General features: G+C 36.3%; 1 protein-coding gene across 2 annotated transcripts in view; it reads right to left on the reverse strand.

Annotated features, from left to right (window-relative positions):
• Positions 1 to 27,390, reverse strand: part of CRPPA (CDP-L-ribitol pyrophosphorylase A) — a 107,861-nt gene that overhangs the window by 18,079 nt on the left and 62,392 nt on the right. For both annotated transcript variants that reach the window (XM_059844089.1, XM_059844099.1), the window contains one exon: positions 25,500 to 25,628. In XM_059844089.1, the coding sequence (XP_059700072.1) occupies positions 25,500 to 25,628 (129 nt within the window). The remainder of the gene's footprint in view (positions 1 to 25,499; positions 25,629 to 27,390) is intronic.

Raw genomic sequence — 27,390 nt, forward strand, 5'->3', positions numbered from 1 at the left:
TCCTTGTTTCTGCAACTTCCATCATATTAAGTAAATAAATCAGAGAATCGTCAAGGTTGGAAGAGACCTTCAAGACCAGCAAGCCCAACCATCAGCCCAGCACCAGCAGAATCATCCCTAAGCCATATCCTCAAGTGCCACATCCAGACACCTCTTGAACACTTCCAGAGAGTGTGACTCCACCATCTCCCTGGGCAACTTATTCCAATGTCTGATCACTCTTTCAGTGAAACATTTTCTTTTCTAATATTTAAATATGTGGCAATCAAATTCATATTCTGCAGGAGCTCTAAAGCCAAATCAGTAAGTAGAAGCAATCCTTTATTATGCTTAATTGATAATGTTCTGAGAAAGCTGCCATGGACCCCAGACAATTCTCTGTGTCCTTGTGTTGGCCACTGTGATGTTATATTCTGCTTTGACTTTGGTATGTGCTTAAAGGAACCAATACTGTATTTACACAATAGATAATACATAAACTGTAATAAGTTATGACAAGCATTGTATTTCAAGACAATTATAATTTGCCTCTAGTAGATTTATAAGGCATGGAACTAAATACCTATTGAGTTCTACCACCCAAGAAGTACTGTTTTGGACTGAAATGCCTGGATTATATTACTGATATAAAATGGAAAATAAACATCAAAATAAGGAAATAAGAAAAAGATTGATTTGTGAATGATGTCATTGCACACCAGCTCCAGGATATTAATTTTATCAAGAAGACCGAGGCTATTTATAACAGCAATTGCTATCAGTTACTTTTCAATTTCTTAAAAGTGTTAGGCAAAGAGAAATACAGTTCAGATGAAAAGAACTAGAAAATTCTGATAAGCAGCATTACAAAGCAGAAGTATTGCATGATTGTGAGATTCTGCCTGCACCCACTGTTTACAGTTCATGCACTAATATGACCTCATTTGATAACTTAGAATCTGAAAATAATAGTTTTTAAAGTTCAGATATACAGAATAGCACTCATTCATGACCAAACAATCAAAATTCAAGAAGCTTAATTGCATGCATTCATTAAAAAGACAGTCCATGAATTTAAGTCAATGTATTTAAGTCCATGTATTTAAGTCAAGTAATTTAGACTGCTGTGTCACTTGCACCTGTACTTAAGGTTTGTAACTCGTGGAATCTTCTAAAGTTTATTTTGGAATCAGTTCCTTCTCTTGAAAGAACTGCAAATACATAAAAAGCATCACAAATCACCAGAATAGATTAGCCCAGGTTGACAGTCCCACCTCATGTAGAGAGACACATCCAAGATTCGACATCAACAGATCACCAAGACTTGGTTTCATTTATTCACTGGATGAAACCAAGTCCCAGCAGAGGCTGTTGGCAGTAACAAACTCCCTCAGCCTTAAAGTGGGTAGATATGCACTTTCTGATATCACACATAACAAACACCATGTACTTCAGGTGCAATAACTGAGGACGGCTTCTGGCCAGTGCATTGCAAGGTTCTGATGGCATCCCAAGAACAGCATCTTTCTTGGAAAGATGTGAAAATGTCTGATATGAGTTGCTCATTTGTCACAAATATAGCTACAGTATACTTACTCTGGGATTCTAAATCTTATTGGCTTTAAGGCAAAGCATTATTGACAATTATCTGTATCTCAGATACAGTTTAAATTATTCTTGATAAAAGATGTAAAATGCATACCTTTGTTTCTACTATAAAAATTTCAACTACATCTTCTAATGCCAGCCATCAGAAGTAGAAATCAGCATGAACAATGCGTTCACCCAAAGTACATTTAGTTCACCACTTCTGCTACCTGTTTATTGTTTTCTCTCTTTGGTGAATTCTGCTTTTCAGCTGTGGCTTCAGACATCACACGAAAAGTAAAGAACAAAAACCAGAAGGTGAAGCTTATTGTGAAGCTTAAATGAGCAAACTATAGAATTCCATTACATAAATAAAAGTAAAAGCAGGAATCAGATTCCAAAGGCAATGTAAAAAAGGTGAGAAATCTGGCTTGTATATGGGTCAGAGTGTTTTTAAAATGTCCTTCTGTATAACAAACAGTTCTGAATGCTTATAGGGATGAAAAAGGGATATAGCTACAAAAACTTCCTTTAAATTCGGACAATCAGATTGACACAATCCACAAGAAAGTCACAATTACAAAACTAGGCAATGGGAGAACAGCTTTTAACATAGCTAGTAAAATTCATTGCTACATCCGATGAGAGAATCTTAAAATGTATCAGAATTAGATGCAGATTCACATAAAAACTACATTGACTTTCAATAGATCTTGCAGAGAAAAAGGGTGTGTGAGTTTAGAAGTATAACTTTCAAAATCCAAGGAGACCTGCAAGTCAAGTAGTTGACGTGTTTGACATTATGCTCCTGATAGACTCTGCTTTTGGAAGAACCAAACTGCTAAAACACAGAATCACTAAACCTAAAATCTACTAAAACTCTCTCTATTAACTTGTCTGACTTACTCTACTCTAGTATTACCTGCAATAAATTCAATGGCTAAATCAGGAAGCTTTTTCCCCTCACGCCCCTTCAAAGATATAAATGAACCTCTCCTTTCCTACACAGTGATTCAGATCAGGAGCCTAACACCTACAATTTATTTAGATATCATAGCTGGATGTACTAATCAAATAATCCATAATATGAAAAGAAATTATTTTCTCTTTTTAAGATTCCATAGAGAACTTCATATTTGTTAGAAAATCTCATCTAGCAGAGAAAAATTCTTGTGTGGAAGAGGGGCACTTAAAAAAAATCTATTCTAAAGGCAGATATACCCTGATATACATAAGCAGCAAAACACCAAACTAAGTCCCACAGATTCTTATTTTTCATAAATGCTGCATTTTGTCTGTTGTGATAACTTATGGAATTATTACTTGAATAGTCACTGAAAATAAGAGCTATATATTGTAAAAAGTGTTGTTTCATCAAAGAAATATATGTAATTCTGTTCCTGCATTAGCTATCATTCATGAACCGAAAATTACAATAGAACTTGATAGAATTAAATTCCTATAAATGATACCTAAGAGGAGGTTGGAGTTTGTTCAAATTGTATTTCAAAGCAGTTGCTATAGCTGCTCATTCAAACAGCCTTGTATTTTCTGCCTGCCTTTCTCTTGCAGGTTTATTTTCAATTTCCCATTTACTGAGTGTCTGTGTAAAGGTTCTACAGGTTAAGTAACATATATGTTCTTAAAGACCTGTGATTGTCTGCCTTCAGTTTAATTAATTTGCTCAGAATCTTTGTATATAATGCGAACAGAAGGAAATTCAGATTCCAGGCATCTTGATTCCATAGTTCAATGTAGCAAAGAAGGTTCTACAAGGCAAAGCATTAAGTTAAAATATACAATGGTTTAGTTTACATTTAAAAATGAGAATTCTTAAAAGAATTTATTTTTACAATTGTGTTGTGTTATTTTTAAAACTTTTGTAAACTGTACATAGGAGATTTTGAAACTGAAAACACTGATCTAGATATTTATATCTAGTAAGAATTCAGCAGAATTTGAAATATCCCAATATAAGGATGGAGACAAAAAAAATTAAAAATCTTTAAAATGGAAAAAGTTTCCATTCTTCCTTGTGGTCAGTAAAAAGAGCAGCTCTGCACATTAGAAGGCTCCATTTGCCCTATTTACTACAACTATTCCCCAAGGTAAGGTAAACCAATTGAACATGAACATTTAAGAGTCCTAACACCAAACTGAGCATAATCAAGTTGAGACGTTCCACAAGCTTCAGTGATGGCCAATCTAATATTAATCTCATTTGCGTTTGCTAAATGCCTAGATTTATTAAACAAATGACAGAGCATATCAGAAAAATGAAATATGCCTGCCAGATACTGTTGCTTAATTCATGGAAGGCATACAGTGAAGCAACAGATAAATGACACATACTGTATGTAACTCACAGATACTGCCAGTTCACCTTAAAGTTCATTTTAACAAATGAACAAAGGAGCTCTAAAAATGCACGCTGCACTATCTGTAACTGCACGAGTTTATTGAGTCTATTCCCAAGCCATACCTATCACACCCACTCAGTTAGGCAAAGACAATTGTTAATGAAAGGATATTTTCTAGTTCAATCTGCTCAACCCCTGCTACCAATCAGTATTCAACAGTGCACTTCCAAGTTGCCTGAAGTCAAGTTTTCAAATTGGAAGCAAACACACTGGAGGAAAGAAACTCAGTTCTTCCTGTGCCACACTGTGTTTCCCCATACTTCCAATTTTAAATCATTTCTCAGGAAGTATTTTTCACATCCCTTGTCAAGTAGAGTTCAATATGTGCCTTAGCTTTCCTGATCCCATCCTTACACATCCAAACTGCATTCCTCTACACTGCCAAGGTTACTTGTCCTTGCTTCCACTGGCTATGCATTTCTTTCCTACTCCTCAGTTTAAAATCCTTGCTCAGATCTCAAGATATCCCTTCCAACCTGAAAAACATTCCTGACAGTGCTGTAACAGGCATCAACCTGTAGGTATAACTGCCAACATTTATCAGCATATGAAGCAAAACTGGGGGAAAACACCAAAACAAAAGCACAATGTACTTAATTATCATACTTTCTAAGCAGAGCTGATCTCAGCTATACAACACATCTCAGTGCACCAATGAAATCACTGCACATGTATATCCTCACTGCTCTCTTAACATACCTCTTGGAATTACCTACTTCTCTCATAATGTCCAGAATGTTATTTTGCATAGAGGTGTTTACTCTTCCATGTCCCATCATACACAGTCCTCCTGGCTTAAGCTGGAGCGTGTGTTTCAGCAAAACTTTAAATCAACAGCAACAAAGTTTAAATGGCATTTACGTAGAAAGTGTTTAACAAACACCTGACAGAACACATTATCTGCTTGTTACAAGGTTATTATTGATGCTGGCCTGTGTCAGCAAGAGTGTGGCCAGCACGACCAGGGCAGGATCAATCCACCGGTACTGGTGAGACACTGGTGAGGCCAGTGGTGAGGCTCTGGGCCCCTCACTACAAGAAAGACATTGAGGTGCTGAATTGTGTCCAGAGAATGGAGCTGGTGAAGGGTCTGGAGAACAAGTTCTATGAGGAGCAGCTGAGGCGCTGGGGATGCTCAGCCTGGAGAAAAGGAGGATCAGGAGGGGCTTTATCACTCTCCACAACTTCCTGAAAGGAGGTTATAGCCAGGTGGAGGTCAGCCTCTTCTCTCAGACAACCAGTGACAGGATAAGAGGAAATGCTGTGCTGAGGGAGGTTCAGGCTGGACATCAGGAAGAATTTCTTCACAGGAAGGGTTGTCAGGCATTGGAAAAGGTTGCCCAGGGAGGTGGTGGAGTCACTATCCCTGAAAGTCTTCAAAAAACTGCTGATTGTGGCACCTAGTCCCATGATCTACTTGACAAGGTGGTGTTGGATCACAGGCTGGATTCAATGATCTTGGAGGTCTTTTAACAACCTGAATGATTCTGTGACTGTTCACAGACAAGCCCTAATTGTTCATCAAACCAGCAAGTCACCAGCTGCCCTGTATACCTTTGTAGCTAGATGTTTACACTTAAGAGAAACATGCATTCTGAACTCTGACCATTAGAGTTGACAAGCAGACTGTGTAAAACTGTACAAAGTTGCTATGTTAATACCAGCTGGCTTTAAATGTCCCTGCACACTGTGACAAAATGCTTTTTTGGTAACTGCATTCCCACCACTTCACATTTTAAAACATTCTCTAGTTAATGACCAAAATACTACTGAGCAATAACAATGCTTATTGTTTTCACACTTTTTTCATCTTCGGTCTATCAAAATAAATTGTCATGAATAAAGCAGATGATGAAGACTGTTCCTACCAAGACAAGATCCTTATGTACATAATTTTTTGTAAATTATGAATTGAACTTCATGAAGTATTTCCCATCGGTTTGCTTTGCACTCAATTTTAGGCACACAGTACCTTCACTATCTGCACTGTCTTCCTCATAACCAAGCACAATCCTGATTATCTATGAGGCCTGGGTAGTCTACTCATCTCACTGTGAAAGCATACAAACAGCACTGAAAGGGAACCACCAGCTCCACTTAGGATCATGCTGCTCTTGCAGAATGATTCAGATACCCAGTGGAGAATGTTTGAGATATGTCAGGAAGAATTTCTGATTATCAGTATTTGAGAAATACTACCTGCTTGGGGCAGCCCGCTCAGAATATTTTCATCTGATGAGGGACATGAACAAAATAACATCTGGAAATCTTTTATATCACCCACCCCTGTTTAAAAAAAAAAAAAAGCTATTGTCTGAGTTGATGATTCACGGTTATAACTTTCCTAGTAACTGTCAACTTTCTGATGCCAATTATTTAAATATCAAAATTATATATTTGCCTGAGGCAATAAAAAGCAGTAAAATAAGAGTTGGCAGTTTTACTTACACTATAAAAATCTTGATTCAAAGAGTTCATCCAATTAGTAAAAGAATAAATTGCATCGTGTACCTTTTAGCTAAAGTGTTTAATGCTGTTTTCATTTAGATTGTATTTGTGCTTGAGTCCAATAACAGTGAGTGAGAGTGACAGGGATCCATTTTGTGGATCCTGCCATCTGGCACAGGATCCCCTGGAAGAGTCACAGAACATCTGTTTGAGCACCAGATGCTCTTGAGGCAGACAGACAACTTGTGTGAGGGGCACAGAGGGTAGAAGGTCAGCCAGATGGGCGTCTCACTGGGCTGGAAGGGGTCTCCTCCCAAACACAGCCTCTATACTAGCTGCATCCAGGCTTTTTTGGGTTTGACTTGAGTCAAACACCCAATCCAGCCCACTTCTGCTCCATACTGGTAACCAAAAACATAGGAGCTGAGTGGAAACTTCTGGACAGGGGTGGGAAAGTAGGGGAAATGAAAATAATTTAGAGTAAATAATAAAAGTAACAGATAATTCTGTTGCTGAAGGGAGTAAGGGACAGGGGCTATTTGATTATAAAAAGGATGCTGCTGCAGGTGAAAGGAGGGAGAATTTCCTGTACCAAAAAGATGAAAGAAGGGACAATTGCCTGGCAAGATGGAAAGGCAAGCAGCTGTTGTAGGGAGAGGAGAGCTGCTGCTACTTTCCAGAGCAGGAGGGACAGGAAACCGAATCTCAGGGCAATATTTTAACCCCAAGAACCCAGGAAAAGACTATCTTCTGGAGTTTCCTAAATTCAGCTGTCTTCACCAGGTAGACCAGCACAGTAAGAGCAGACCAATGCAATGATGCTGCTGAGGACCTTGTAATTAAGCAATACACATTTTGCAGACTTTTTTCTTCAGTCTAGTTCAAATCTGAGGCCTAGATCAAGTGTTTTCACTCCAGCAATTCCAAGGAGACTTATCCCACAAATCTTTGGTTTCCAAAGCGCAGGCATATCAGGAGGACACTCAGTGAAGCACTTCATCATCCTTTTGTCTGTCAGACATGGTAACACCAGGTGGCAGAAGCAATGACATGAATCTCCTTTATAAGCCTCATATATGGAGTCAGTCCTTTCTGTTCATCTTTGCGTCCACCTTGAGTCTTCCTGTCTTTTGCTACACTGCCACCATAAAGCCATCAGGAGTTCCCTCCCTCTCCTACTCTTCCATCTATAGTAGATACTCTGTGAGAATACCCCAGATGAACAGACTTCGTGGAGCCACTTGAGTCTGAGGAGAGAATGTTTTCTAGGAGTCTTTAGCACCACTGCTGCTTTGACTCTAGTCTGGTACCAGCTGGAGGCACCGGAATCTCTGGATGAGACTGCATCATCCTGGGACATGGATAAAGCACACAGCACATGCAGAACTTCAAGATGCAGACACTTACAGTCAAAGCCTTCTGCTATGAATATTGTGATTTCACCATGCTCATAACAAATTTCAGGAGCCTATAATTTTTTCAGTTACAGTAGGCAAAGATATAATCAAGACTGCCGGGAGCATTTTTCAAACCGTACTTTTTGAAAGTGTTTACATAACTCTGTATGGAGAACATCTTTCCTCACTTGAAGCAGCATGATATGATCAAGTCTTGAACCTAGAGATGGTCACATTACTCATGAAAACTTCAGTGGAACTGGTACTGGAGGGACAGTGACCACTGACAGTGATGTCAGCAGCAAAGACTATGAGGTTTTATTAGGCTATAGCATGAGCAGGATATTTCAGTAGTACACTCCACATGGAGCAATACAATCTAGTATGATTGCACAGAGGTTCCCTTTGTTATACTAGTATTAAAACTTGACAAAAACTAAACAAAAAATTAGGCAAAACAGTATAAACATACTTAATATTAGTCAGCTGTGCTAAGATAGTACAACACTAGTACCAGAGGGTTACTTAGGGAAGATCCACCTGGGGCTCTTCCTTCTATAGTGCTCCAGTATTGACACACCTGAAAACATTTCTAATCTGACAACCTAAAGCAGCAACGAATAACTAAAAGGCTTCTCCAAAGCTTGTTCTGATGAATCACAGTATAAAACCAGAATTTTACAGTTAAAATGTCCAGAAAATATCTACAAGTCTTATGGGAGAAATTTCTTATCCTTGCAAGTCTTAGCAAATAGGTGTATTTATTTTGGGGGTTAAATTTTGCAGTTCCAAAGGAATAAAGGGCCCTACCATTGCTTTATGTCACTTTTATAATCTTTCTTTAAAATGCTATCATCACTAATAATAAACTTTCCATTGTCTTTCAAAGTGAAAGTTTTACTTTGCTAATGTTAATTTTTATAGCATTATCAAACAGTCTTCAATAACAGTGGGGTTTTGAGTTTTTTTCAATAGGATATACCAGCATCACTGCAGAACTCAGTTGATTGACACTGAAATTATTTTTCCCTCAGCATCTCAGACAATAATTGGGTCTCTACTGAACATCTTCATCAGTCATTAAGGAAAGCTTTTTAAAATGCATATGCAGGGAAATATGATGAGTAGTCTGGCACATATATTTTCATAATTGAGTAGCTGTTATGAATTCCATTTTTGTAAATAGAAGCATAGAATGAGGAAATCTCCAAAACTTTCCTGTCCAAACTCTTGCTCCTGAGCTATCCACAATCATGATACTGAAAAACTGAAGTACCATTACTATGTCAACATGGACCATAACACTAACAAAATCCTGCTTCTCACAACCAGACATGCAGACAAACCCTCCATTCTCCTAGAACTCACAGGTTTCAGGCTTCTACCCAGCCTACTTTAAATTCAGCTTCCTTGAATATAATTAACCAAACCCCACATTGTTTATAAACATATGAAAATACTAGAATGAGGTATCAAAATAAATTCTGAAATACTGCATAATTAATTTGCATGCCACTTATTTTAAAGTAAGTGTTTTTCTTAAACACCGTAATTGTGGAATATCAAAGCAACGGAATAAATCAAAACCTTAAAAGGTAAAAAACCAGGCAAAACAAAACAAAAAAGAAACCAAAACCCCACTATTCAGTCTTAAAGCTCAGAGTGAGGTAGAATCTTTTCTCTATTCCAAGCTTATGATGGAGAATTCCTCACCACTTTTTCTTTCTCTCAAATCTGATCCTGTATGTTCATTCCTCCCAGATCTTCTTACAAAAGATGACAGAGAGACCAAGATCTGTATCTCCAGATCTGGCCAGACACAGCATTCCCTAGAATGTGTTCCCCCACACAGAGCATAGCATCCGTGGTCGTGTCATCAATCACAGAAGCAGAGAAATGAATATAAATGTGCTTATTTCTAAACCTGATAGCTTGTTCATACTTGAAAAGAGATAAATCACTCCACAAGTATCTCATAAATAATGTTCACTCACAATGAAAGCATTAATAATTGCAATAGTATGTATGAAGATCTACGCAGAAGGCTATTCACCTATCACAGGGTGTGGAAAGAAAAAACTAATAGCATGAACAGTTCAAAAACTCTGAGACACAATAGACTTAAAAGACATAAACTGCTGTGGGGAGGAAAATGTGGAGTCACACAAGAAACTTGTGAAGTAAAGCTGTGAATCCGTATGCATTCCACTCCTCCGCAGATACTGGCCTGGGGCTACTATACGTCTGGAAGAGGGTGTCTGTGTGGAGATTTACGAATTAACTGCACTTCATTTTCAAAAACTGCTATTCATCATCACATGGTGTTTTCAACAAGGGCAGTTGAGCTAAAATGCTTCAGCTGAAGCCACTAAGTATTTGCTAACTTGATACTGATGTCAATTCCAGGGTGGAGAAAAGCACAGAAATTAAGGATCGTGGTAGGCCAGTTTCACAGGAATTTTGCAGAGAGCCCTATTTTCTGACTTTTACAACTCCTTTCTGCTACTTGAATTTTTACTACAGCTCACTCTTCCTCTTAGCTTACACTAAAAACATTGCATCCAAGTTCCTTCTCTACTGGAAGATGCTGATAATCTCTGCCAAGTGAGAAAGATGGAATAGCAAGAACGTGATCTGCGTCACTGGTGCTTTTATTTATATCTGACTGATTGAGCAAAAAAGAACAGTTTTGTAGTTGTTCCCACTTTAGCACTTTAGGCTTCTCTATGCCATGATGAACAGATACTGTTCATCAATACAACAGCATGCCACGATTCAATGTAGGGTGCATCTGTAACTCCTGGTAGGCCTTGAGTGTTCCTCCATGGATAAGCATGTTTAGGAATGTCTTGGTTTAAAATAAACATTAGAAACTTGAGTAATAAATGTATAATCATCATCTGGATAAAGATGCCTAAAATCCTACTGCGACTGACTATAATTATAGTAATAAAAGTATTGCTGACTGATGAAGAAATGTACTATTTATGCTGCAGGGATTGCAAATCAACACTTTTTTATACTGAGTTAAAAATCCAGTCTACATTATAAAACTTCATTGGTATACAAAATAATTACTCATTGGTACATAAAATAACTCACCTCTGGACTGCAGTGATTAATCCTTCTGGCTTTCTCCTCCTGTATTATCTTTTTACTATGATCTATATTATTGCCATGATAATAAACTCATCAATTCAAGACAATACTTGGTCTTTACTGGATAAAACATGTTTATGTAAAATGTATGCTCATTGTCCTAAATCACATCTTCAAGATATCTTTCATATGTAGTAAAATATTGTCTCAGTAGATTAGAGCAAATATTTCCAAACATGCCTACAAAGCACAACCCTCAGAAACCTCTTATCTTATTTTAATATCATATCTTTAATCTTATTTTGCTCACTATATCCCTGGAGTGAATATTAAAAAGAAGACCTATTTTACAGTTGCCAAGTGGGGATACATCATCTGAACTGCAAATTTAAATTTAAATGCTTTAGATCTCCTAGAAAGATTAAAAACGTGAGTGGTATTTTCATCTATATTTATGAAGTACGTATTGATAGAGTTTCCAAATTCTGTCAGTAGGGGTGGAAGAGCCTTCCCTCATTCAGAGATGATGTGGTTATTGCAGTGCTTTTCCTGTTCTCAATGGAAGAGTTGTGGACTGTCTACTTTCAACTGAGCCAGCTTATAATTAATTTTACATTAGATGCATTTTTGAGAAAATAGAGAGGAAATAAACTCTTCACTGTATCAATTTTCAATTTTAAAATACAAAGGTCAACACAAGTGTCAAAACTCAAATAATTAAGGAGTTTCTGTGCAGACTATTTCAGGATATTTTTGCATAAAGCATTTTAATAGCATATGATTATTCACTTTTCAGTCCACAAGACCCATTGGGAACAGCACTAACAAGTGTGGCAAACTACCAAGACTGGTAAAATGATCATGGACTTCACTGTCTACTCCACCCATGCCACAAAAAGCCAAGTTCATTGCTGCTGCCCTGCTCCCAGACTTATTTATTTCTCTCCTGCAATGTTCCCCCCATCTTGCCTTTTTTCTCCCCCTGAAAAAAGAGGGGGTCTCTTTACCCTTTATTCTCTCTTCTTGACACCAGGTGTCCAAGCTGAGGGTGGTTATGAACACATGAAAACCCTATTGCAACTAAAACACATAGTACACCACCACCAAATAGGAGCAATGAGCTGCAGTGTGTTCCCTGGGGGAAAAAAAAAATGGGGAAAAAATGCCAAAGCCTCTGTGGGGTCTGTTCAAAGTCTTTGTGGAAAGGGCAGACATAAAGAAAGCTGAAACCCATGGACAATAATCCATTATGAATACAGAGGAATGTCTGCAAATTTCACAGTTGTAGCTTTCACTAGCATCAACAGTGTATGTACAAGAGAGAAGGGTTATAGAGCTGAATCACTTGGGTACATCTGGATTAATCATCAAATCATATAATATCCTTGTTGGAAGTGTCCAGCAAGGTTCATTGAGTCCAAATCACAAGACAACCCCCAAAATTACATCATGTGCCTGAAAGAATTGTCTCACAAGAAAGCAGTAAAAATTTTTCCTAATATTATGTTGGCTCTCCCTACCAGGATGCAGCTTACCTTCCTCAGCAAAGTGGGAAATAAAAATTTAAAATTAAATTTATCTAATTTACTGTAGCTTCCAATCCCACCTTGGCTCATTGCTCAGACTGGACAGAGTTCTCCAGTAGCAGGAACTCTATCAAGGATCCTGGTGAATGGACAGAAGCTGGGACACTATAGTGGCTGCACAGAAGGAGGAGTTCATCAGATACATAAGAAAATATGCCTAATGCATATACAGCCAAGATATTGCTCACTTTTCTCAAAGAACAGTGTTAGGACAGGCTACAAGTATTTTAAAGTAAGCGAACAAATCACATAGCTCAAAACACATGACACAGAGTAAATCCACCTTCATCTGCTAAGAAAACTATACAAATAAGAACACTTCTTTCTCAATTCGAGAACCACCTCTATGCACAGCCAAGTTTTTCCTAATGTTACCAAAAAAACATTCTATTTTAAGTGGAAAGCCTTTCTTAAATTTTCACCTTGTACTTACCTCGATTACCAAATCAAGTCAAATCCTACAGATAACATGAATTTAGAGTAAACACAATTTATAAGGATATCAAGTTACAGCAGTTACTAAAGCTTGCAGAAATAATAATCATGCTGCTACAAATGATAAAATCACAGGAACAAAAAGAGCCATTGGACTAGTACCATTGAAGTGTACTAGCTTAACCCAATTCCAAAGTACACAATCATAGGATCACAGCATGGTTTGGGTAGGAAGCACCTCTAAAGGTCATCTAATCCAACACCCCTGCAATGAGTCAGGACATCTTCAACTAGATTGCTCAGAGCCCTGTCCAACCTGACTGTGAATGATTCCAGGTTCTGGGCAACCTGTGCCAGTGTTTTACCACCCTCGATGAAAAAAACTTTTTTATTTAATGTAAAAAACTCTCCTTCAGTCAAAAACCGTTAAAGTTTCTACTGCTTCTCTGCAGTAACATCACTTTTGCCTGTACAATGAATGTCTGTATTCTTTGGCTGAAAAACATCAGCAAGGAGACACAGTTGCTATATTTACAGGATACAAAGGGCCTTTTCTGCAAAACACTTGCCCTAGGATTAAAATTAAACTTGTTGCTGCACTTCAGTATGGAAACAACATCAAGAGCCATGTGCAAATGTTCCATTTCATACTAAACTGATGCTGCCTCAAATGATTTAGCAATGTTTTAGGGTGGACACTGAATATGATTCCCATTTTGGCACAATTTGGTGCAAGCTTATGCTATAAATTAGCACTCAAAGGTCCTCTGACCAATGTTCCCATCCCAAGTGAATCCGATCCTTCATATCCTCAATTATACTGGCAAGTACTCTCTTAAACACAGCTGTACTGCTTCTAGCAAAATGGAATATTGATAGAAAATATTTGGGGGAAAAAAAGCCAAAGCCAACCCTTGTTAGTTTCCCAAGTGCTTCACAGTTTTTAAGAAAAACTTTTACTTTTAAAAAAGTTTCCCACTCTCTTTTTCTGTAAATAAAAAGTTATCTTAGCTCTGCCCCATTGTAGCACTTTAGTTTGTGGTGGTCTTTGATTTGAGGCAAGAGTGAACATTATTTTCAAAAGGCAACATGAAGAAAGATCCTGACTTACAAAAAAAACAGAAGTATGTTACTCTGATTTGAGCAGTTGCTTTTCAATAATAACCCTGAACATTTCTATAAGTCTCTGTGTTCAAAAGGATGTTGCTCATGTCCCCCTTAACCAAGAATATGGAGGTGGTAATTACGCATGGAGCCAGTGAGTCTCCAAGCAGTTTGTCTTAATGCTGTAATATCAATTAGTACAAAAAATGCCCTTTTCAAACAGAATGAGAGAATGGCCTAATTCATATCATAAAGAATTAGAAAAGGAAAAATATACAGAGTTAATTACATAACAATGTTTGCCAAGCAATGAATAGTTGAAATAGATGGGTATACAGGACAAACACACGTTTCAGATGAGCTTTATCAAGTCACAATGGCAAGATTGATAATGTTACTAAAACCAATACAGAAGGAAGACAAAGAAAACAACATGTAGTTAAAGGAATAATCATGTATGTAGAATGAAGGAGTTGGATTATTATTTTTCTCTGCCACTTAATTCCTATTTTTTGGTGCATGAAGAAAAAGCAATATTATTAGCCACTCATTTTGTTCAGCACTGACATTGAAATCCATCTCTTTTAGAAACATACCAGTTTCAAGCTCTTACAGTTGCTGGCACATGAAACCATGGTGGCCCTTCCACTAGAAATGCTTTTGTATAAACAAAAGCAGCAGTACAGCTGACAGAACTGCCAACCTCCCTTTGCTACTGCTGTGACTGACACACAACCTGTCTATGAAAACTTTCGGCGGTTGTTTTCCTACACCACTAAATTTCATCCCCAATCTCTCTCTTGGGATGAACTATTTCAGCAAAGAGAATATATTGCTTAGAATAGAAAGAGGTTTTTTCCAATTCATGCCTGAAAAAAGTGGAGTGGCAAGGTACCTTGTAGCAAAACTTTGATCAGTCAGATAAGGAATTAAGGAAAATGAGGAAATCATCTGAGTTCACTAGGCCAATCATTCAATAAGCTCTCAAAAGATCATAATTAGCATTTGTTGGATTATTCTAGGCAGGAAAATGCATTTTTCTCTATCATGAGGGAAAAAAACCTAAACAAACTGCAAACAAGCTTTAGATAGAATGTTAAAAAGCTAAGAGCCTGCACCTACAGATAACTGTTACCTTGTCCAAAATTTCTATTTATTGCAAAATTTATGTAAAATCTGAAAAAGTGACATGCCAGTAACAGTTACTAGTAAGCTCATCAACAAAATCTTACATCAACTGGTTTAGATGCATGGTTAGCCCTTATTTAGTAACAGCTAACTACTTAAAATTGAGTTTGGAGTAAACTTCAGGAAGTGGAATTTTGACATACAAACATGTTTAATGGAACTTCAGAGTGCAGTAAATCACCCCAAAACATCTTGAAGCTCTATAAACAAAGCAGATTCATCTTCTCTCCAAAAGACTCAGAAACAGTACATGCAGAGAATATATACTTCCATAAAAAAGTAACTCTTCACTTCAGAGGAAAAGGCACATGCTCTCCCTTTTGACACCATCAATATTTTGGTTTATGAACTCCATGAGCTTGTAAACATAGTTATGCCATAATTCCATGGAAAAATCTCTGTGCCTTGAACATGGCAAGCATAGAGCACACTTGGAGGACAAAAATCAAAAGCTGAACTATGGAACTGGTATCAGACTCAGCAGAAGGAAAGTTCTGACCCCATTTTACTTCATTTTGAATAAGGAAAGACCTTGCAGGAAAAACATCTAAAATGGCACAGTTCTGGGAGCAAGTGACCATAAAAGTTGGTGTGTAGTGAGCCTTACAAAGCATACTTCATTATACTGCTGCTGTTTAAGTAGAAATCACACATTATCTCCATCTTTCATATCATTTGCTACAATTTTGCCTACAAAATTCAACACCTGGTCTGCTCAGTTTAAGCACAGAACACTGGAATTAAATGAACAAGGGAGAAACACTTGAGTTCATAGCTCATAAGAATGGAAAGACTGAGTCAAAGAAAAAGTTGAAGGCAGAGGTTCTGCCAAAGATGTGCATTCATGCTGCTGCCAGTACCACACAGGTTGAATAAAACTCAAATGTAAACAATGCCCTTTTTTAAAAGATTCTGCTGGGTAGAAACTTCAAAGAGCGAAACAGTTATAAATCAAGACGATTTATATAAGTACATTGCAAAGTAATGGGCCATGATGCTCAATAGAAAACATGACCTCTGACCTGGTGAGAAAGTACATTGTAAGGCTTGGAATACGGTTAAAATATTAGTTAGCAGGATGAATAAAAATTGGCTTAGGAAAGCAGCTCCTAAAAGAATGCTTTAAAATCAAATTTAATGAGTTCAGACTGAAAATGCTGGAAAATCTATAATGGTGACATTTTCCATTCTTATTCAATCCAAGTATTCGGCTGGAAAATAACTTCAAGGATATACTTCACAACAAAATTCAGATGAAAATCACTACCCAGTGGAGGTTTCCTATGATCTTTTTCTGACTTCTGTTAAGCCTCAATCCACACATTTCCACGTCTTAAGAGAACAGTTTAATCTAACTTCAAACGCTCTGCATCTTATAGTCTTGAGATATGAACATATTTTCATATTCAGATGTTCCAAAACATATTTAGAAGAAAGCCAGCTGAAATGTTTAGAAACTTAACATTGGTGAGATGAAGTTGCCACGAGATTTGCTCCTGTTATCTTTGAATGTTAAAGAATAAATAGCCCTCAGCAACCACAAGCCAGCACCAGAATGCACTGTGATTGTTCTGGCCTTTTCACTAATGAAGAGAAGCACCAGGTTCCTAGTGGTGTGCATCATCTCTAGTTCAAAAATTGCCTCAGCAGACACAACAGCCTGGTCATAATTTCCAATTTAAAACAAGAAAATTCTGAAAAGATACAGGACTACAGAATAGAAAGCTGTAACTCTGTACCAGAAAATTTAACAAACTATTAAATACTCAATAGTAATAGCAGGGAGCAAGTTAAGATGATGAGAAAGTCAACTTGTCTTTGTTTTTAAGTTTGAATGCACATTCTCACTGTATTTCTTCAAAGGAATGGGTGACAGTTGATTAAATTTACTGGGATTTCCAAAACTTTCAACAAAATTCCTCCCCAAAGGTTTTAAAGAAAAGTAAGGTTCCAGGACATAAGATAGAAGACTTGCCAGGGATAAGTCCTCGCTCAAAAGATTGAGTAGAGTGGGTAGGAGAAAATGCTTAGTCCTCAGAACAGAACCTACATAATTCAGGTGGGATTTGTTATAGGATCTATGTTGTTCAACACATTCATAAAATAACTGGAAAAAAATAGTAAGTAATAATATGAATTTGCTTATGATATGAAGATCATTAGGGTAGTGGCTGACTGGCATGGAATGCTGGATGTTCACTATCAACTGAGTAACTAGACAATAAAATGATAAATGAAGTTGAATGTAAGTGAATGTAAAACAATTAATCTGTAGTTCAAATTCTAAATGATGAGATCTCAGCATACCAGTAGCAAGCTCCTGTGCTTAGGACACTACTTTGCAACGAACCACCTCTCTCTCTTTGTTTTCCAGTCTATGTGGTTGCTCACTAGGGGACACACTGGAGGCTAAAAATTTACACAGATCTCAGAAGACAAGAGCATGGAACAGAAACCCATCAGGGCTAATAGTTCCACAGGCTCAGGAAATACTTAAATTAACAATTCTAAGTGTAAGGAGAAAAAATGCCCCAGCATACACAGCCATCAGATCCCAGTGACACCCTGCCTATCCTAGTAGCTGCTTTGTGCCCTTGGACCTTTTTCAGATTTGTCACCCATCTCCTCTGGAAGTGTCTGTCCTGATACATCCCAGGTTTGAGTTTCACTGCAGTGTCATATTGCTTGCCCTGACCTGATTCTCTCCTAGGGATTTCCTTACAGCTACTGTTGTACAGAAGACAATGACTTAGACAAACTCCTGATCTGGTCCATTATGGCCATCTTTGATGCTGGCATACTGCAGCATAATAAATCCCACTGCAGCAAAACCCAAACCTGGGATGTATCAGGACAGATACTTCCAGAGGGTATGGGTGACAAATCTGAAAAAGGTCCAAGGGCACAAAGCAGCTACTAGGATAGGCAGGGTATCACTGTGATCTGATGGCTGTGCACGCTGGGGCATTTTTCATTATTGACATTATTGGGCCTTTGCCATGTGCAATATCACATTTTTAAATACTTCAGCACTGGGTGTGATCCATAATGGATGACTTTCACTGAACAATCAGACACAAACAACAAATAAGACTTGGGGCTTAGTGTCTCAAATACATACAGAACCCCCAACCACAGGTCTTCCAGCCCTTCTAAAGAAATACCCCAAAGATAGCCTGAGGCTGGATTACTTGACTCCTGCTAATATATAGCAGGAGAGGATGAAAGAGGAAATTAATTATCCCAATATAGATTTGATGGTTACTGTCTCTGCTGCACAAATTTAAGAATTACCACACTCTAAGAGCCTGCAGAACTGTTACAGTCACTACAATGTACATCTTGAAGGGAATTTTTGTGTTTAAATGGCTGAAGAACTTCCTAAGTTTTCCTGGTCCAACTTAGTGATGAAAATTGCAACAACCTTTACATACTTTCACTATAAGACTAAACTTTGCTTTGAAACTGGAAAAATTTATCTGAAAAATTTCAGCCATATTTTTAATTGAAAAAATGCACTCAAAATACAAAACTCATTAGGAAACCAACACAACAGCAAGCTGTTAACTTTTTCAAAATGCCTCTTAAGCACACAGAACAATTTTAGAAAGCTTCTTTGTTACTGTTGTTTCATGTAATCAGAGCTAAGCTAGAAAAAACAGAAGTATTCTGTACTATAGGTATTTTAGTTATCTGCTAAATTATGCCTCTGGGGGACAGCATGGAAGCCAAGTGAGAAGATTAATTTTTGATGTCCAACTTAGACAGCAAAAGAGTACAAACATTGCTTTAAGTGGAGAATTGCAGCTCTAAAAACTCAAAAGTGCAACTGCCCTTAAACAGATGCAATGGACTTCACAGGTTTCTGTCAGGCAGGCTAGCAATGGAAAGAAAAGTTAAAAGCCATTTGTTTGCAAACAAAATTTTGTGTCAAAGTGCTTTCATCTTAAATGTTTATGTTTCCATTAAGAGATAAGGGGTCAACATCAAAGCTTTAACAAGAAATAAAAATCAGAATAACTCATACTATCAGATTTGAAGATGAAACTCAGATTTGATGCTCATAGTATTTGTTTTTGCAAATGGTTCCAATTCAATGTTTATTTCCTATTACAATAATGTATCCAGAATAATTAAAACTAACATACTTTTCTTAGTTCCTATATTGTATATCACATATTTTCCTTTTCATTTGAGAGTCTGGTGGTTCACCTCAGATCCCCTTGTTCCCCAAAATTCTTCACACCAAGAAGCTATTTTTAGAGGAATATGTATTATACAATGAAAATATCCACAAAAGAAACAACTGGCAACCTTTATTGAATAACACTGTCAAAATGGCTGAACTGAGGCAAAAGAGCAAGGATGTTTAAAGGCCATTTTATGAAGTCATGACTTTTAGGATATGTCCACATGCCTTAATCACTTTGGCTGACAAGTTGATGGAAGAACTCTGATTTCTCCAATTAAAAGTTCAATAACTGAAACAAGTCTAAAAAGGTCATGTGTAAAAGGCATAAAATATTAACCTCATAGTTTTCTGTGCAGCTTGTTAAACTCACAGAACTTGTAATAGCAGAGACAAATTGAGCAACTTTCTGACCTTTCTGTGATAAAAACCTACAGTTATTTAATGAAAGCCCTAAAGGTTACCAATTATTTTTCTTAAAAGCCCATCTTTCTCAGACTGGGAATTTGGTACTGCACTGAGAAATTAGTTTGTGGGAATATTCATTTGAGTGCTTTTAGAAGAGCTGCAAATCTGGAGAAAATCCACTGGTTTGTTACCTGTTATGGCTAGCAGAGGAGGAGGACTTGAGGGGAAACAAAAGAACAACAGAGAAAGGTGTCAACAGAAAAAAAAGTAAGAAAATAAAAGAGCATGTATGCATGCATTCTAGGTAGACACACCAAAACTCTGAAATAAAAGAACAGCAATCTCATTTTTTTGATCAATATTATCCAGTATCAATCTTCAGGATATGTACTAAAATGAGCAGCCGAGCAGCTGTGCTTCCCACAATGTCATGTACCAGAGTGTTGCAAGCAAAAGTCAGGTTGCAAAGTTCTATGTTTATGACCTTTCCTGACTCAAAGCCCAAAACTTCCCCAACATTTTGGTAAAATTTTAACTAATACATTTCTTAATTGACTAATGTTCCAGAGACATGTTCTTTTTTAATTTCTTGACATTCTCTGAATGGTACAAAAGAAATGTAAAAGGTTCATTTAATCAAATAGATTTCCATTCAAAATACAAAGCCATGTTTGTAAATCTTTCTCATCATGTCAGTTCTACTTACTGCAAAATATGCATTCATGACTGATTGCAGATAGTACTAATAATTAAGAATAAAAATGTGTAAAGCCTCCATAAATATCAGTTTCTGGATTTACTGGTGAATGACTGGCTATGGGTTGCATCAAGAAAGCTACAAATTCTGATTTTTATGAGCCTATTCATATAGAAAGTTTCAGACTGATTTGGTTTTCCTCTTTGTCCTAAACTCCATGGAAACAAGACTACCTTGGCTCATCACATAATTTGCACAACTTTCCTTGGTGAAAGAGTGAACAGTCCATAGGATCATGAAATTTGAAAGTTCAACTTCTACCTCTTGAAAATACTAAACAGAAATTACTTGGCCTTAAGGATTTCTAGGAATAAATGTAAGTAAATAATATGCACTACAATCTATTATGTCATTGCAGCTGAAATTTTAAAAAACGTCATTTTTGCTCTCTCCATGAAGCATGCCAATCATTTTAATCAGATTGCAATCATTTGACCAATTCTATGCTGATTATTAAGTGAATTGAGAAGCATGCGGGGGTCATGTAGAGCAGAACCTATTTGTTTTTAATGAGTTTCCAATGTTTTATTTTGTAATTTTACTTCATTTGCCCTACAGGCTCATTATCTCACTACTGGTTGCCAAACCACCTTCTAGTTTGTGGATTATCCCATTGAGGGGTGTGTTCCCTCTTTTGAGAAACACTGCCTTAATGTTTACCCATAATACTATTTTAAGGGATCTTTGATGAAAAAGAAATCATAAATGTTTACCTTTGGGGTCTACCAAGACAGACATAAAACACTTCTAGCACACTAAGTATTTCTTGAGCCATCAACCTCACTGCAGACGAGCCTCTTGTCTTCAAAAATCTTTAAGGCTACAGTAAGTGTTCAGTATGTTTGCATAAGAAAACACCCACAGTTCAGGTTCCTTTCAGTTTCAAGCAGCTCCATAACAATTATTCTATTGCATCATTTGTCTCTTTTTAGTATAGGTACTGTAATTTTTCTGGCTGTCAGTGAATAGTTCCTTTATCTTAACCAAATAGAAGGTTCAGAGGCAAAAATATTTGGGCCCACTGTACCCTGGGCAAGGCTTAGCACATATATGCTGCTCTGACACAACATTCTGTCAGCCCTTCTCTGAAGTAGGATTATTTTAAATTAATATAGTTCTATAGTCAATATATATTAATGTTAATTTCTGATTTTAAAGCTTTCTGTGGTTTACTATGTCCATCCAAATATGCTTTATTTTGGATGATTAATGTTCCTTTTTAATCCCTCCAAACAGTAACAAAGTCTTTACTGAAACTTACAGACCAAGATTTTATTTCTGTAACCATTACAAGCTGTTGAAATTGAACTCCCATGCTAGAAAATGCTTTTTATTTTCTCTTTTTATTATTTTATTGATTATTTTTGTAATTCAGTCATAAGACTGTTATTATAATTATTATAATGAATAATTTTAAAGGGAGAAGAGCAGTAAATAAAGAAAATAGGGTTTTTTTTCAACATTTCTGTCATATTCAAGCAGAACCCCATTAACTACCTAGCACATGTTTAAAGATAATAATAATTTGTGAGAGATCAAGGCCAAATTTCAGTATTATTCCATTGCTCAGAACATAGAACAACATGCAGCTGAGGTATCCTCCCAAACATTGTGCCTCCAATGATATAAATCAATAGTTTTAATATATATCCATCCCTGCATGGATGCAATGGTTTAACATTAGCTTTAATATTCTTTGGATTTTTAGCAGTTCTTAAGTCTCCTTCTAAGTACAACTTTGTTCATTTAAGAATAATTTGGCTTCTTTTTATAGGTTTTCCTCCTAATATTAAGACTTTGCTTTCTCCATTACATCCTACATGACTTGATTATAAAAACAAAGATTCTTATTCTAATATATAATACCATGCCAGTCATTGCTACTTTCAAGGTGAACTTCTGATTAAATTAAGGAGTTGGAATTTTACTAACATTTTCATCAACATTTGCCAGTAATATCATCCAAAAAAAAATGGATCTTTCTCCCTATTTTTAATTCACATTGCTTATTGGCTGTTTCCTTCAAATTATCTGAAAAATGGTCAAAACCAAATTCCCTAAGTTCAGACTCAGTTACTGAATACTCTTTGGCCCTTTGCATTTTGAATGTGCAAACCACTTCTAACATTGCAGAACTGTTTTAGAAAAGAAAAAGAAATAATTCATAAGTGCCATTTAAATTTACTGTATTTTCAGGATGCAAACTAGAGATTTTATGAAGTGGATCTGTATATCAATATCAGTAATGTGGTACCCTATGCATGATGTTTATAAGACAAATAACTATTTGTGTACCAGGCACTTGTTATAGGCAAATGAAAGGTAAAAAGCAAGTCATTTATACAGCACATTAAAGCCTTTTCCATTAATTCTCCTTATTAGTTTCTTGGTCTATCAAATAATCATAAAAATATTTGACATCTTTTTCTAAATACCAAACAAACACTGCTTTTAAGAAGTGAAAATAAAGGCTCATACTTTTTCTTAGGGCTTCACAGCTCCTTCACTACCATCAAAACTGAACTCCATGGTTCTACAAGCACTTAATTTCCACTTCCAAAGCATTAAAAAAAAAAGCTATATTTTCAAAATGTATTTATGTCAACAAACTTTCTTTTCTAATGCAAAATCCAAAAGGCTGCCCCTATTTCCTTCTATATCCACATATCCTTACACCCACTTAATCATATAACCCTAGGAAACATAACATCATTTCACCTGAACATTACCGTGGCCTTGTCTTGATAAATTCCCTTTTTTTTTTTAATTAGGAGATGTACCTATCAACTGTGTATGTCTGGTAGTGATGATATAAACCTGTCAGCTAGAGGAAAGCTCCATGAAGTAACCTGTCATCACTCTTTCCCTGAAATAAACTATAGCTTTCTGGGACTTCTAGAAAGCATCTAGTGACAGAAGTTATTGCAATAATAGGCTATCCTGCATTAGCGCAGGTGCTTTTGTGTGTTTCTACTTCTTCTAGACTCCCCATCATGCCTATATGAAATTCCATCCTCAAGTATGGAAATCACCTACAAGTTCATCAACTAATGGCTTGTTCTAAAAGTAAAACACCTTGGTGACTCAGCTTTGGACTTAAGATTAAAAAAAAATAAACTCTTTTAAAGATGTTTTTTCATGTAAAAAATTGCTTTTGTCTCACAGTCTCTCAGCTCCACTCAGACCAGCAATAAATCTGGGGCTATGTAATTTCTAGATTCATACATCAAGTTTTTCCATAGGTCTTTACCTAGAAACAATGATGTTCTATATAGATCAGCAGCCAAAAGTAAACTTGATACATATATCACATATATGCAAATGATGTATACAACCTATTCTTTTATTATTGAGCAATGTAGAGAGCAGAAACTCAAGACTATATTCCTGTCTCTGTGAGCAGGGACATGTTTTAAAGCCATTTTAAAACAAGACAGCTAGAAATAGTTTACTTACTGTGTGAAGTGTTTTACTCTATATAAGACTTTCTCCATGCTAATAAGTGATGATTCTCCCTGCAATGATCTTACATAATGATTCTAGCTTTTTATTTTCAAAGAATGCAGGCAGCAGTCTGCTGCAATCCTCTTATCACCACAGATCAAGAATTCCCACTCAGATCTCAACTGCTCTTATATGTGCCCATTAATATTAAAATGTCTTGTTGCCATGCACATCAAAATCCACTGAAGATTATAAAAGATTTTTCTTTCTTCCAGTCAGCTTTACTAACTGTTGCTGTCCACATATGTCTGTATGATTCATTTGCATATAAAATCATATTCACACAATGAAGTCCAAAAGGCAAAAACTGCAGTTAGACCAAAGCAACATTTGAAGTGTCACTTTTTACCATGATAAGGTGACTCTTAGAGCCATATTTCAATAGTTATTCAAATTATTTTTACCAGAAGAAGCCAGATTCACCCTGAAAAAATGGGGTTTGATAGCAGCAGAAAGAAAACTAAACAGTTGTATGTCCATTAATGTTCTACTAACAAGACATGAACTAATGTCATATAATAGCAATGTTCATATTGTGTTGGCATTAAAAGTCTATAAAAGCATGAACAGATAGGTATTGATACTCACAGCTCTTAATAAAGCAATAGAATTTGATGGGGAAAATCAAGTGCTTGGTATACCAGAAGATTTAAAACTAAAGCCACATTTAATCAATTATATATAAACCCAAACACATAATTTAGAAAAAAAAAAAGCAGTTAGGATTAACTAAAAAAAAGCAGTTATGATTACATTTATTCTTCCCTATTAAAATTTTTAGCTTACTTCTTCCTTTACTGTGTGCTGAGTTAAAAAGCTGAAAAACTCTATCTGCACTGGAGGCAAGGCAGCCCACTCTTCTGGTTGACAGAACATGTTTCCCAGGCAAATGGTTTATTTTTAAATAGCTTTTGTGAGTACAAAGCATGTTGGAGTACTAACTCTTTTTGCCTCCAGCTGAGGCAATTTGCTGCTATTACAGACACTGTTTCAACACCTATATGCCATGCCCTTCCTGTCACCTGAGTACCAAACTCTGTTTTGATGAGGGACATAAAATATTGCAGAACCACTGATTCAATGTACTTTCACTATTTTTCTCTTTTTCTAATGCTGAAAAAAGCAATTTCCTAAGCAGAAAAGCAAGAAGGGTCCTGACATTTTCATGCATTTCTAAAAGATGTTTACCATTTATTCCTCTCTAGTCAAAAAGCTTACATTTTTGTTCATAACTACAGGCTTGTCTGAATTTTGAACAAGAATAGGCAAGAATCTTCCCAAAAAATCCTCTTCATGTCATATTTATTTCCCTTTGATTTTGTTTTAAATTAAGATTCTATCATTAATCATATAAATTGCAAAAGAAGATAATTTGCACACAGAAAGATAATTACATACCTTACATTGGATAAGGAGACCATAAACTAAAATGTTCTTCTTTTTAGTTTCTCTTGCAAATTTCTTGATTGTAGTTAGGTCTTCCATCCCAATGCTGAAAGAATTATTTTCTGGAATATCCAAGTGGACCTGCAAAAGAACAGATGAAGAAAAAACAAAATCCACTTTTTCCATAGTGTCCCAGTTTAGACTGATGGTTTTTAGTATCTCATTTTTATGTGTTAAGTACACAAAAAATACAGACTAAAAAAGGCTTTTCTTAGACAGCTTCTATTTACTACTGAATTCCACTGCTTACACATTTAGGGAAGTGAAAACTATTTTTTTCAAAGCAGAAAAAGCCAATAGGCCAGAACATGTCATGCATCTTAAAAATATTCAATTAAATTATAAAATAAACAACATTCTTTTATAAGCTCTAGACTAACTTTCACAGGAGGTTTTTTGTTTGTTTGGGTTTTTTTTACTATCAGAGGACTATAGAATACACGTGTCTTTCGCAAACATCTTAAAGGTTTTCAAGACAGAACTAAATTCTTTAAAGTTTAATTGGAAATTTACTATCCTTTCAGTATAGCAAGTTAGTTGGCTTAATTGGGTTAATTTCAAGATAATACTTCAAGTTTAAAAGGCAGAAACTACCTCAAAAGAAGGAAGGGATATGACTATCCTGAGCCCTTGGGCAGGGAAAGGCAGGTCTCATTTCCATCAGGGATGCTGCACAAACATAGCAGGTCTTACAGGACCTGAACTGAGTTTAAGAAGTGTTTGGACAACCCTCTCAGGCACAAGGTGTTATTCTTGAAGTGTCCTGTGCAGGGCCAGGAGTTGGACTTGATGATTCTGTTTGGTGCTTTCCAACCTGGCACATTTTATGATTCTCTGAATTCTCTCTTGGGTATCCTGTTCAGGGCCAAGAGTTGGACTCAATTACCATTGTAGGTCCCTTTCAACTCAGAATATTCTGTGCTTCTGCAACTGGCATTTCCAAGGAGGTATCAACTAGCTCAATCCTTTCCCAAGTCTTACATATACCACATTTTAATCAGTTTCCCTTACAAAACTTCTATTAGCGGTAGAAATCAAAATTAAGTATGATGATTTGTATATATAAGCTTTCACTGTCTATTAATAGCAGAAATACCTTTATTCTTAAAAAGAAAATTATTTCAAGTTCTCTTAGTACTTTATGTTCCATTTATACTGACAGAGAATAGGTCCTCACTCATTTTCTCTTGCAACACTTTAAAAAAAAAGCTGTTTATTGCCTAAATGCATACTTACCAGAAGCAAAGCTATTGTCTCCTACTATACAAGCAGAGATTAATTTTCACACACACTCATTATTTTGTTATTTTCTACCCAAAACAAGGCTAAGTACTACTCATTTACAGCTATTTACAAGAAATTATAAAACCTATTATTTTGAGAGAACTTAACCTAGCTCCTCTTTACCATTAACCTCTTTAACAGTTTTGAAAATAGATTTTTCTCAAACTAACTTTGGTACTGAAGTGCAAATAATTGCAACTACTGGGCTGAAGTACTAGCATTCCTTTCTTTCTAACCCTAAGCAAAGCAACAACATAAGAATCAAATCCGTTCCTACCATTTACAAACATGTATTGTTCAAAAAAGCAATGTCAGTTTAAAAATATGATTTACCAGGTTACAGGATAATTGAAGATACTGCCTTGATGCAAACAAATAATTGCCTCAAGTTTACCTCTGTGATGCCTATTTCTCCTGTAACATTAATCATCCTTTTTGTCCAGATACAGTAATCCAGTTGCTGCTTCAGCTTACAGATGCCATGAAACAATCCAGTCAGGCACCAGGATAATGGACAGACTCTGAATCTGTGGCAACTGATAGGTGGGAATATGAAAAA

This window comes from Haemorhous mexicanus, chromosome 1, assembly GCF_027477595.1.
Source record: "Haemorhous mexicanus isolate bHaeMex1 chromosome 1, bHaeMex1.pri, whole genome shotgun sequence".
NCBI classification, from domain to species: domain Eukaryota; kingdom Metazoa; phylum Chordata; class Aves; order Passeriformes; family Fringillidae; genus Haemorhous; species Haemorhous mexicanus.